This window comes from Lissotriton helveticus, chromosome 12, assembly GCF_964261635.1.
Source record: "Lissotriton helveticus chromosome 12, aLisHel1.1, whole genome shotgun sequence".
Taxonomy (NCBI): domain Eukaryota; kingdom Metazoa; phylum Chordata; class Amphibia; order Caudata; family Salamandridae; genus Lissotriton; species Lissotriton helveticus.
The window spans coordinates 365,641,309-365,655,122 of NC_136073.1; the positions used below are offsets into that span (position 1 = coordinate 365,641,309).

The window sequence follows — 13,814 nt, forward strand, 5'->3', positions numbered from 1 at the left end:
CCTACTACTTAATTGGTGCCATAGATATTGCAACAACCAACAATCTCCCATTGGCCGCCCTTACGCTGGACGCAACCAAGGCTTTCGACAGGGTTAATTGGGTGTACCTCTCGGAAGCCTTGGCCAAGTTTGGTGTCGGGGAAAGGTTCCGCAGGGTAATAGGCCTGTTATATAACAATCCATCTGCATGCCTTCTCGTCAATGGTGACCTGTTGAGCCCCTTTTCCATCACTAGGGGAACCCGACAGGGATGCCCGCTCTCTCCCTTGCTTATTGATTTTTACTTTGAGCCTTTTGCGCAACATTTAAGGGAGGAGGTCACCATCAAACCTTTTCATTATCAAGGTTGGATGAGGAAGGTAGCATTATACGCCGACGATGTGCTTATCTTAACATCAGAAGTCACTACTGCTCTTCCGGCTATCTTGAAATTGGCCCATGCCTTTGGACAAGTGTTGGGATATGAGATTAATGCAGCTAAGACTGAAATGCTTGTATGGAATGATGAGAACTCTGTAACAGAACTCCAAGCAGGCATTTCAATGCGATACCTAGGCTTGACAATAGTGAAGGACATTAAGAAACTTGTCCAAGTTAACTTATCTACAGTCGTTAAAGATTGCCGTAAGCTTCTCCATTCATGGTCGCATTTGCCTCTTTCATTATTAGGTAGAGCCAACCTAATCAAAATGTCTATCCTTACTAAAATTTCCTTTTTATTTAATACCATTCCTTTATACTTTGATCAAACTACTTTAGCTAATTTCCAATCTAATATCTCATCCTTTATCTGGAATAACCATTTTCCACGGATCGCTTAGAAAAAACTAAGACGGCGACGTGATAAGGGGGGCTTGGCGGCTCCAGACCTAAGAATCTATGCTTGAGCCTTTCAACTTTCCCACTCACGGATGTTGTTGAAGGGTCCCGTAGTCTCGGGGGTGGGTCCTATGTATGCAGCTATATTGGATGGGGAAAGAGTTAATCATTCTGGTTTTCTTTTTAAGTTTGGTCATCCTAAGTTTAAAAAAAAAATTTAAACTGAAGACCCTACAAGGTCTGGCCAGAACTTGGGCTGAAGTCATGAAATCCATAAAATTAAATTACTTTTGCGAAAAAACTCCGCTGTGGGGGTTGCCTGAAAATCCTGCTTGGCTTGATGACACTCTAGTAATTCCTTTGAGAGAGGCAGGCTTGGAAGTTTGGGGTGACCTCTTCTATGAGGGTGATTTACTCTCGTGGGAACATCTGCAAGCCAAGGTTGGCCCCAATCTTTCACGATTCAAATACATACAGATTCATAGCTGGTCTGTCGCCTATAAAACCTCTCCCGCTAATAGGAATAAATTCAAAATTGGAGGGCATAGCCCATTTGTCTCTGATTTACTAATTTGTGGTCCAGCTAAACAAGAAGTATCTAAATGGTATAATTTCATTCTGGAGGAGTCGGATGGGGACTTTGTTCTGCCGGAGTCATTATGGGGCTCTGTTTTGACGGACCAGAATTTACAAAATCTTTGGATTACTTCTTTTGAACTTCTGTGGAACATTGTTAAGCCGTCCTGGCTTCGCAGAAATCATATCTTTACCCTGCCTAGGGCATACTATTCCCCTCTCAGGTTATCTAAATTTGCAGGAGGACAGTCAGTGTCTTGTGCTAAATGCGGGTTGATTGCTGCATCAGATACACACATGTTTTTTGAATGCCCACTATTAACCACATTTTGGGAGGATATCAGTAAGTCCCTCACAGAATCATTGGGAAGACTTGTCACTATAGATCTGCCTCTAATAGTATTTGGTGTTCTAGAAGGCATACAAAATCCAGCCAGGTGTCTAGTCTTTTATGCTATCCTACTTGCAAGAAGGGAAATCTGCAGGAAATGGAAAGACTCTTCACCGCCTACTTTTAGAGATTGGCAAAACTCAGTCTTGCAGACCTCATGTACTGATCTGGCCAGATCTGGTAATCAAAGTAAGAGGGCCTTCTGGTATCATCTTTCTTGGCTTCATTGACTCATCCGGGTTCCCCCCCCCCCCCCCCCCCCCCCCCCCCACCCCGGTCCAATGATTGATCTCCTATGGTACTTCGATATCTTGTACCTGTGGAACAGCCGTTATCCGGCTCATGCCCGGCCCCACTTGGCTGTTAAACTACCCCCAAGGTTTGCCGCAAACTGGTAAATCATGGACTCTGTGCCTTTCTGGAATACAGTTGACAGCTGAGGGATAAATGGCCCCCGCAAGACTCGTGTCCCCTCCAGTTTTTCAGATAAACTGAGACAGCTGCTCTCTGTATATTCCTTTTGGTACTTTGTCTACATGGTGGTTATGAGGACAAAAAAAAAACAATAGTTCCCAAATAAACACCTCTCTATCTCTCTTGATGTTCCCGTCTCATAGGATTTCGCACCCATTCAAAAGTTAAAGTTCAGAAAAATGTCAAAGTCCCGGCGCCATAAGAAAAATTACGCAGACTGACAGCATCTCAGGGTGCAAAGATTAGGTCGAAAAGCAAGCTCCTTTCAAAGTCCCAAATGTCCTCTTTTATACCCTTTTTCACTAACTTATCTATCTAAATTTGTAACTCTTATGTCCTAGAATGTCCGTGATTGGTTAATTTAGAGTTGGATGAGCATCACCTCATCGCTTTACTGTTCACTTTATGCGGAGTCATCATTATGACACAAAAAATAGTGGCGCTATTGTTCAAACTTTAATTCCTTCGAAGTGTCCTTTAAATTGTTATTCGGTGCCCCATTCCCCCGAGACAACTTGCTGACTTCAACAAACTTGGCATGTAGTCCATGTGGCAGGCCACGCTGTCCTTGACCCATACTGCTCAGGCACAGGCAGCTCGCGCTTCCAGTTGGTTCATGAATGGGTACTTAGACCGCCACCTTGGAATCACAGTCAGCTTCCATTTTGTTTTAGTCACACAGGCCTCAATTTAGGAACTACTACAGAAACAAACACAAATAAACTTAAATTTACGAAATAAAGCCTTTCTGTTTACCTCCCCCTTCTAATAATATCCTAGTTAGTAATTACCTAGCTTTAAGCAACACATATGCGTGCATTTGCATACCAATCTTCATGATTTATGCCACAAATAAACAGACAAAAAGCACATTCATGCAATTTTCAATTAGATTACGATAAATGCGTACCCTTTATGACACAATATACAACAAATTAGTAAATTATGCTTGGCAATTTCATGCAAATTAATATCCCACATTTTTGTGTGAGTGCATTCTATTCTATGTTGGTTAATTTCAAAACCACACGTTTAGTACATATTATTGTTATGGAAAGTTACTTTCACAAGGGGTATACAAACATTTTTGTTTCCACCTTGCTCCATCAGGTTAAACTTCGTGAAACAGTCTGATTTACCTCCACCTCGACCACCGTAGCCCCTTTTTCTATCTTAACAGGTCGAATAAAGATGTCTTAAATTGAACAGATCTGGTTTTTATTGAATGCTCATTACTATAGCTGTAAAATATCTAGTGCAAAACATCAAATAAATGCATGACCCAGAAAAATAAGGGAAATTAAGCTTCTTTTTACAGGTAGCAGATGTGCAGGCGGATTGTTTTGTAGTTCCGCCAATTCTAATAATGGATAAACAAACTCTGTGACACTGACAGAAGCCATGTCCTGAGTTATGATGCAAATGCAGGCTTCCCAGAAGACCTATTGCTCAGGATGTTGCCGTGATATTATATATATTAAAAAAAGAATCGGCCATTCACAGATCCATCTGAGTTTTTTGCAATGCCACTGATTGTTATCTGTTTGACTCTTTGAGACTGATTCATTACCCATATGACTCACTGAGACACATGTTTTCGGTTCTCTGTGCATGTGTGTGAAACTCCTATTTAATATAAAAGTTCCAGCTATTGATGTTCTCCTCAGGAACATAAGGGTAACAGGCATATCTCTATTTTGTTTCCTCTTTTATAGCTCTGTCGGATTAGCAAAAGCTGCTCTTGAAGCGATTAATGGATTTAACTTGTTTGGCAATCAGGTAATATTTAACTTTGAAGTGTTCTCTATTTTTTTCAGTTTGCTTCTTTGTCTTTGGCGATGTGTTGAATACATTTTGTCACTTAGCATCACAGGAGTAGGGGGAGGTGTAGGCCACACAGGCACACCCATGCCTTCATATACATGCAGCACACTTTAACCCCTTCGACGCTCATGACGAGCTGGGCTCGTCATGGCGTAGCCTCCTCGCACGCTCATGACGAGCCCAGCTCGTCACGTAAAGTGCGATTACGAAAAACCCAGCGTACGGGCGGAATTCCGCCCGCACGCATGCGGTTAACCCATAATTTACAAGCACATACTCACATGCATCCATTCGCAGCACGCACTAACAAGCATACGCTCACACATACACACAAGCACCAAACATTGAAAAAAGTACATGTCCGCAGTGGTGATCTCTGGTTTACCGGGAGGGAAGCATTGGTGGATCCTGACCACTGGGACTGCCTCCTCCTCGCATTGGCTGATCTTGTTATGGGATATCCAATGAAAGGAGACGGCAGTCTTTACTTGTCACGGAGTAGGATGTTCGTGCCATGGGGCGCCGGGAAACCTCTGGGTAGCTGTGCGCCTTATAAATTTAAATAACAATATCAATAGTTTCCTTTCTTCTCTGTTCGTGTCAGGCGGTGCCGGGAAACCTCTGGGTAGCTGTGCACCTTATACATTTAAACAACAACGATAACAAGTCTGCTCCCTCTCGTCATGAGGGCGAGTACCACCAAGCTCTTTGCGTAGCTGAGAAGGTCACGTCCACAGGGCTGTGACATCAGCCCGGCAAAGCTCAGCTCAGACAGCTAGGTGCTGGAAGAATTAAGCTTATGTACAGCACCTGGTTGTCTGTCAGGCTGACCCTTACTAAGCCTGAAAGACAGTCTTCATGTTTTCAGGATGGTGAGGGAGGCGGGTTCACTCCGCCCTTAATAACTGGTTTGCCGCTGAATCAGTCTCTGCATGGTTATAGCCTCACTGTTTACTTTTGTTGTGTGTACCTCATGAAAGGTAATACATTATCTTGTAATTGTTTTCAGGTTACTACGAACAAGTATTTTGTGATCACAAATATACATAAATATTGCTTTTGTTTTGCACATTTCACGAAAAGGAATGAGTATAATTTTTGTAAAGCAACTCTTTACTTGGGGTATGCAAAAGTCCCATACCTGTCCATGGAAATTACATAAAGCATATTTTTCCATGAGTCCCATGAGTCCACCCAACCATACACCAGTGGAAAATCTGCTGCTTTACAAGTTTGTTGCCGTTAGGGTCTTTTTTTACCCTCAGCTTGCTTACTCAAAACCTTTTTCGGCCCCGGACTGCTGTAGTAACTGATACCGGCCGAAAAATTTGCACGGGATTCCAGCAGTTATGAGTTAGATGCCAATGAATGGGCAATACGTGTGCAAACCATATTCTGTATGGAATTCCCAATTTCATGGGGCTTGATGCAGACATTTACCACCTGCTCTGAGCAGGTGGTAAAGGTCTGAAAGGGCTCTTGTACAAGCCGGATGGGGTTGAATGGGTAGGGATGATGTTGGAGGGAAGGGGATGATGTTGTGAGACAATGGAGCATTACATCAGCCGCGGCTCCTGCAGGTAGGCACGGTGGAATGGGGAAGTCAACAGAATAGGAGTGCTTTATTTATTTTATTTTCCCTATTCCATTGTCTGTCGACTCTAACCCCCCCAGTGCCCTTCCCCACCTCACTGCGTTTACCTGCAGGGGTCACCACTGCATTACATGGTCACCTGTGCCCTGGTTGAGGGTAAGGCGGGGGTCGGAAAGTTGACGCGGGCTGTAATGCTCTAACATAGACATTTTATCAGACATGGTTTTCAGGCGAAAAAAATCAGATCTTATGTTCCCGCACTGCACCTGTGGAATCCAGTTGCGAAAACACCCTTGCACTTAAAATTATGCAGAGCGAAATTCCACCTGAGATTTCTGCTCTGCACAACTGGTAATCCGGGCCTTGGTCTAGGAGTGCACATTTGGTGCAAAAACAATGTAGGTTTTTGAATACCAATAAGTTGCCATAGATGCCCATATCTAACACTCAATTTGCAAAGGATGAGAGGTTTTCTTGCTTGCAGTTTGTGCCTTGTCATTAGTGCTGTCTCTCCATATGTTCACTGATTCTGATCAGCATTTGTCAGCTTGTATTCACAGACTGCGCTTATTGCTAGTCTAACTTGAATTTAGTTCACAAATCTCAACACTCAAGTATTGTATTGATGCTAAATTGGTCTTTGCCATTAGTAAAGAGTTGCAAATTGCTGCCTTCTGCTTAATGCTGTGTGACGTGGGGGACCCGGATGAGGGGCCCCCTGGTATGCCTATTAATGTGTCTGCCCTTTTTGTCCAGCATACAGAGGCATGGAGTACATCTGATGAAGTACGACGACGGTCCGATGCGGAGGAGCGACTGGCGTACACCTTTAAGGGGGCGGATCCGGAATGGCGGCACGCCCTCCCCGAAGAGGTAAAACCCATCCCAGAATCAAGCCAGGTGTGCGAGACACCCGGAGGCGGAGTAGGAGACTGGTGGCGTGAGTGGAGAGACAGCGGAGCGGAGTGGACGGAGGAGGAAGACGAACGGAGGGCGGAGGAAAGACTGAGAACAGAAGAAGAGGAGGACGGAGAGAGCAGCACGGAGGCGGAGGAAGCAGAGGAACACCGGAGGACCTACGAGGGCATACCAGCGCGACCTCGGAGGAAGACTGGGAGAGAAGCAGAGGCGGACCGGAGCTACGACGAGACTCCAGGGGAAAAGGCGACGACCGGACCGGTGGACAACGCTGAGGGCGGCTACCGCAAGAAGCAAGAAGGCTCTGTGGAACGCGCATCGCCCAGCCACACTAACACGGAAGTGTGGCTCGACCAGGTACGGTCCAAGTTCACAGGGTGGGCAGGCATCAGGCGAGGGAAGCCCCCTTAATGCACGATCCTCCTCTACACACCCTTGTTGTTGTTTGCTGAGCACAAGGGATCACGTCACTGAGCAGGAGAAGTAGCGAGCACGTGTGTTTTCCTCACCCCCTACCCTCACACGAAGTATATCACAGAACACGTGTACTGAGACTTGTTCTCCTTTCTTTTTCACATACCGGCACGTCGAGGACTACGAGACGGCGGGACAAAGACCTACAACTCCCAGGAGGCATTGGGATCGACGCTCCGGAGGGGGAAGAACCACGACGGAGGAGGCAGAACAACCCCTACCCTTTTACCGGGTGCCGGTACAGAAACGCAGGCTGTATCAAATAAAAAAACCTGCTCTACCTCGACAACCCGTGTGCGTGAATCTATTTGAGACCCCCCCTGAAGCCCCACATGCTGTCAAACTGTTTCACATGCTTTCCTACTGTAGTTCTTTTGTTGGGCACAATTATGCTTTATAATCAACAGAGAGGTTGAGTTTTTGTGCTTCTTCTCAAGTTTTAATGCAGAAAGTTTGAGATCTTCAAAATTCATATTATGTGAAAGTTATGATTCTCATTAAGTGCTGTGAAAATCCGGGAATATGGGTCTTATGACCAGCAAATAAGAACTATAACTGGTGCCAGAAGGGATACTTTTAAGTCTACCAGTGTTCCTTAAAGTGTGTAGGTTTTCCGATGTTATGTTGTAGTTATGCCACGTGGGAGTCTGACATATTAATGAAGTAAATGATATTTGTGTGTTAACTGCAAAACCTGTACCTAAAACCCATTTGCATACTATGATTCTGCTACTGAGGAAGTATGTAAACCTTAGATCCTAAAGAGAAAAATTATATACCAATGTATGTTATAAGGGATAAGTACCTCCTGTTCCTGGCACTGCATTTAGTAGTTTTGGAATCTATCAATGTTGTTTTGCAAGGTATAAACATTTATTGATTTAGACCTCAGCTGAGATAAACAAAACAATACATATAAATTCATATATTTTTAAATGCAAAAAAAAATACTAAACGACATTTTTAAAAAGTTCACAAATTTAAATGGTGCCACAAAAGACTTGCTCATTTGAAGGAGACTGCTTCAAAGTTAAAAACTTCCTCTTTTGAAGACTTGATATTCTCTTTAAAAAAAAAACGATGGAACATCATTCTTCACTGTGCCCTCAAAGCCTATCTTACAAAGACTGAGTGCTAACAATCTTTAACACCTCCTGCACAGGGGATGGGGTCAGATAACGTTCCTTCTTTGGTAAATTCACTTGCGCTCCTGTTAATACTGTTAATGGTAAGATCTCCAACCTTTCCTTCGAATCCTTCTGTGTACCCTGTGATAAGGTTGCATCTTTTTGGACAGAACTGACTCTATTACTACTTGTACTGATTGAAACTCATTCTAGCCTAGATACTACAAATATCTGAAAGAGACATGTTGTGATAGATTCCTTACCTCAGAATATCCCCAGGCGTCAGACTGGATCCGGAAAGTTTTTCGGCAGCAGTACCCCTGCTCGTCGGTAGGTGGCGTCGTGCGGCTCCGCGTCCGTCGCTGGCATTGTAAGCACCGAGATGACATCAGACTACTTAGGCGCCACCCATGCGCGCTGGACGTCAGTTCTTTCTTTTTCTGCGCCAGCAAGCGCAGATCCGAGAGAGAGCGGTACTCCTAGTCAATGATCTTGACTTGCTTATGAGACTTGTCTCATGTTTTTGTCGAAAATTCGACTTTCTGGTGCAGTAGGGATGCATGGGTTAGGTCCTGTTGGGACTGCCGTTGGACCTTGTCGGTGACATACCCGTTCGCTGTGTATCTCTTCTGCTTGGGGCACGCCATCTCCCCGAGACGTGCAGCAATTGTCGGGACATGGCACCGACGGCTTGCAGGAGCGTTCCCAGAAGTTGTTGGAGGCCAGGCACTCGGTACAGCGCCACTCAAGGTCCCTCTCCTGTGGGAGGTCAAGGGATTGCTGGCGCAGCCGACACAATCGTTCATTGGAATCGGGGACAGGTAAGTCCAAGTGCCATTAAAAGTCGTAGGAGCGGCGTCGCTCTTTGTCTACCCCTCACTGGGACGAGGGACTCTGTGAAGGGGGAGTAGTTACTCCTTTGGGGCCTCTGTTGTGGCCTGTGGCTTACCCACAATTTTGGCGACCGTCCGTGCGCCGGAAGAAGTACGGGTACTTCTGTAGGCCATAGACCGTTTCTTTGACCCTTTGGGTCCCTCCGGAGCGCATTTGGGCCCCGCGGACCCCTTGGGTGGTTCTGCCCCCATGCCGCCACATTTGGCCCCGGTTAAGCCGGCAAGATACCCTGTGGCACCCTTGGCTTCGGCTTCGTCGCCACTGCCGTTGGCTCCGGACTCGGCACTGCCATTGGCTCCGGACTCGGCACTGCCATTGGCTTCGGACTCACACTGCAGTTGGCTCCAGACTCGGCGCTGCCGTTGGCTCCGGACTCGGCGCTGCCGTTGGCTCCGGACTCGGCGCTGCCGTTGGCTCCGGACTCGGCACTGCCGTTGGCTCCAGACTCGCCGCTGCTGTTGGCTCCGCCCTTGGCGCTGCTGTTGGCTCCGGCCTTGGCGCTGCTGTTGGCTCCGGCCTTGGCGCTGCCGTTGGCTCCGGCCTTGGCGCTGCCGTTGGCTCCGGCCTTGGCGCTGCCGTTGGCTCCGGCCTTGGCGCTGCCGTTGGCTCCGGCCTTGGCGCTGCCGTTGGCTCCGGCCTTGGCGCTGCCGTCGGCTCTGGTGTTGGTTCCGGCCTTGGCGCAGCCTCTGGCTCCGTTCTCGGCACTGCTGTTGGCTCTAGCCACAGCACTGCTGTTGGCTCTAGCCACGGGGCGGCTGTTGGCTCTAGCCGCGGCACAGCTGTTGGTTCCGGCCTCAGCGCAGGCTCCGGCCTCGGCGTGGCCGTTGGCTCCAGCCTCGGCGCAGCCGATGGCTCCGGCCGCGGCACTGCCGTTGGCTCGGCGCGGCAGTTGACTCTGGCTACAACGCCGCCTTTGGAACCGGCCTCAGCGCCGTCTTCAGATCCGGCATCGGCCACGGAGTCGTTGCCTCAAGGGCCGGATTATATAGAGCCTGCTTTGTCCTGCCTCCAATTCCTGTTCTTGACTGAAGGAGTGTACTGGGAGAGGTCTGAGGACCTTCTCGCAGCTCCCTGTGAGGATAATCTAAACTAGATTGACCATATAAAAAATCCCAGCACGCTGGATTTATCTCCGCACTCTGATACACTGTCCCCCTCCTCTGTAGCTACTGAGGTGATGGGTTCACTCTGTGATATGGTGTAGGGGAGGCTCCTGCCCTCAAATTCTCTACAGTACCTATCTGGGCAAGTCTCCTCTCTGCAGTGCTTCAGCAGGGACCTCCTCTACAGAGCCGCTACTGCCCTTCAATAACGCAGAGGTGCCTGTGCACACGAGGCAACCCCAGTTTCATCGCACAGCACCTTCGACCACGGTGTCTAGTGGTCCAGGGCTATGCTTCTCCAAGGCCCTTTGGCCCTCTATTCCAACTCTGTGTGGAACACGGTGGCACAGTTGCTGCCACAGTGTCTAGCGGAGGCTTGGAAGGTGCTCTCCGAAGCACTTGTCGAGGGCAAAGATGCAGCGGGATTCACCATCCCTTGTGGTCTTGACCCCGCATCCTCCATAAGCAGAGCAATTGGTATGATAGCAGGGTGGGTCCCAGGGCTAGCGGGCAGATCAGTCCACCGCCACTTCTACCACCGCTGCCTCAAGGCCTTCACGGTCTGCTTTTCAGTCCACAGTTTGAGGCCCACCACATGCCAGTGGGCGGCAGGATTAGCCATCACCTCCCCCACTCGCGTGCCAGGTGGGTTCTGCAAACAGTCCGAAAGGGCTACTCCTCCTGCTGTGCCACATCAGTACCTCCGCAGTTCGGGGATCACTTGACGCCTTGCAAACAGGAAGTTGCAGTGCCCTTGGCCTAGGGGGCCATCAAGTGTGTTTTATACCTTCGTAACGTCAATCATTTCCTGGACCTGCGAGACTGGATTGTAGCGTAACACTTGCAGGACACCTACTTTCACGACCTGCCGGCGCACCTGCGTTATCTGCGGTTCACGGTTGGCCACGAGCGCCTTCAGTTCACCGGGCTCCCCCTTTGGACCTTACCAGCGCCACTCGGGTGTTCACTAAAATGATGGCTGTGTTCGCAACTCGTCTGCGCAGATGAGGGGTTTCAGTTTTTCCCCTATCTCGACCACTGGTTGTTGAAGGCAGGCTTGCCCCAGGCAGTCATCTCCCACCTCCAGATTATGGCAGACCTCCTGCATTTACTGGGGGTCTCCATCAACGTGCCGAAGTCACATCTGATTTCCTCTCAGAAGCTCCTCTTCATCGGAGTGGTTCTGGACACGGCACAATTTTGGGATTCCCTCCAGAACAGCGGGTCCTGGACACCCAGGCTATGATTCCGATCGTTCAGCCCTTGTCCTAGGTTTCGGTCAGGAAGTCACTGAGGCTGCTGGGCCTCATAGCCCCCTGCATCCAGCTGATCAATCATGCCGTTGGCATATGCGGTCTCTGCACTGGGACTTGAAATTCCAGTGGGCGCAGCATCAAGGACACCTGTCCGACTACGTCCACATCTCGGAGGGCACTGCAAAAGACTTGCAGTGGTGGTTCACTGACCAGTGTTGAGTCAGCGGCAGATCCCTCTCCCTCTCCCAACCAGCGCACACAACGGTGACTGATGCGTCCCTCCTGGGCTGGGCAGGCCACTTGGGAGAGGCGGAGATCAGAGGCCTCTGGTCTACGGCGGAGTACCGGCTCCATATCAACATCTTGGAGCTTCGGGCGATCCGTCTGGCACTGAAGGCATTCTTTCCCCCTGTCCGCGGAAGTGTAGTGCAGGTGTTCACGGACTACAACCCCACCATTTGGTATTGCAACAAACAGGACGGGGTGGGACCGTGGACCCTATGTCAGGAGGCTCTGCGCCTCTGGACATGGCTGGAACATCAAAGCATTACCTTGGTGGTTCAACACCTGGCAGGTTCTCTGAATGCCAGGGCGGATGTACTCAGTCGCCGGTGCTTGATGGATCACGAATGGCGTCTGGACTCTGGCGTGGCACAAGGTCTCTTTCTGCGGTGGGGAGAACCTTGGATAGATCTATTCACCACCGAAGAGAACGCGCAATGTCATCACTTCTGCGCGTTGGAATTACCAATGCGGCACTCGCTCTGCAGCGCTTTTCGTCGCGAGTGGATTTGCGGTCTGTTGTACGCCTTTACGCCTATACCACTTCTGCCCAGAGTGCTGAAGAAGATTCAGCGTGACCGGGCCCAAGTCATCCTTGTGGCTCCGGATTAGGCACAAAGATACTGGTATTCCGAGTTACTCACCATGGCGATCGATCTCCTGATCCGACTGCCTCTTCGGAGGGATCTTCTGTCGCAGCAGCAGGGAACAGTCCTGCACCCAAACCTGTCCAGCCTCCACCTCCATGTGTGGAGATTGAGCGGCGACAGTTCACAGCTTTCGATCTTCCTCCTGAAGTCTGTGATGGTGATGTCATTCTGGCAGCCAGGCGTCCCTCCACTAAGACGGTATACGCCTGCAGGTGGAACACATTTGTGGCATGGTGCACAGCAAGGCTGTGGATCCCCTTTCTGCCCCTCTTTCTGAGGTCCTTCTGTTCATACTATCCTTGGCCCAGCTGGGCTCCGCTCTGGGCACTATCAAAGGTTATCTTTCGGCCATCTCCGCCTTTCTACGGCTTCCAGATCAGCCTTCTATTTTTAAGTCCCCGGTTGTCAACCATTTCCTAAAAGTCATTACACACACGTTTCCTCCCGTGCCTTTCATAATGCCTCAATAGGACTTAACTCTTGTCTTGACCTATCTGATGTGCGCTGCCTTTGAGCCTCTTCATAACTGTCCTTTAACTCTTCTCACTCTAAAGACTGCTTTCCTGGTAGCTATCACCTCTGCCAGAAGAGTGAGTGAGCTCCAGGCTCTTTCTTCTGAACCTCATTTTCTCTCTGTTCATCTGGACAAGGTGGTTTTAACGACCCTTCCTTCTTTCTTGTCGAAGGTTGTCACGCCCTTCCACATCGGGCAGACCATCACTTTGCCCACCTTCTTTCTGCCTCCACATCCTTCAAAAAAGGAAGATAGGCTCCACCGTCTAGACCCAGAACGTGTGCTCTCGTTCTTTTGAAGCACACACAACAGTTCCAGGTGGATGACCAGCTCTTGTTGGCTACATGGGCACCTAAAAGGGTCGGGCTGTGCACAAACGCACCATTTCCCGATGGGTCATTCTGTGCATCAAAGCATGTTACTCGGCCAAAAAGGAGCCTCCTATGGGACTGCGTGGACATTCTACCATGGCAACAGCAGCCACTACTCCCTTGGGACGCGGCGTTCCCTTGTAGGACATTTGTCAGGCAGCTACGTAGGCCTTGCTGCACACGTTTACGAAGCATTACTGCCTTGATAATCAGGTCCGGAGAGAAGGCTTCTTTGGCTGTTCTGTTCTCTGTGACTTTCTGGTGTAATCTTGTTTGCAGACACATCACCGGGGTTGGTATTGCTGGGGTATCTATTCTAAGGTAAAGAATCTATCACTAACGTGTCTCTTTCAGATGCACAAGTTACTACTTGTGTAACAATATATCTGAAAGAAACATTAGTTAGTGATAGATTCCATACCGCGCCACCCATCCTCTCCGTTCTGCGAACTGATTTCTAGGGTAAAGGCCACCCCTTTCAGGGCCCTAGTTTCATGGCACCAATGGTCAGTTTCTTGCATGACTCTGCCTTCTTGGCGCGGAAAGC

The 13,814-nt window shown here is 48.8% G+C and overlaps 1 protein-coding gene across 3 annotated transcripts in view; it reads left to right on the plus strand.

Moving 5' to 3' along the window:
- Positions 1–13,814, plus strand: part of PHKB (phosphorylase kinase regulatory subunit beta) — a 1,437,099-nt gene that overhangs the window by 694,834 nt on the left and 728,451 nt on the right. For all 3 annotated transcript variants that reach the window (XM_078669366.1, XM_078669365.1, XM_078669367.1), the window contains one exon: positions 3,976–4,039. In XM_078669366.1, coding sequence (XP_078525492.1) covers positions 3,976–4,039 — 64 coding nt within the window. The remainder of the gene's footprint in view (positions 1–3,975; positions 4,040–13,814) is intronic.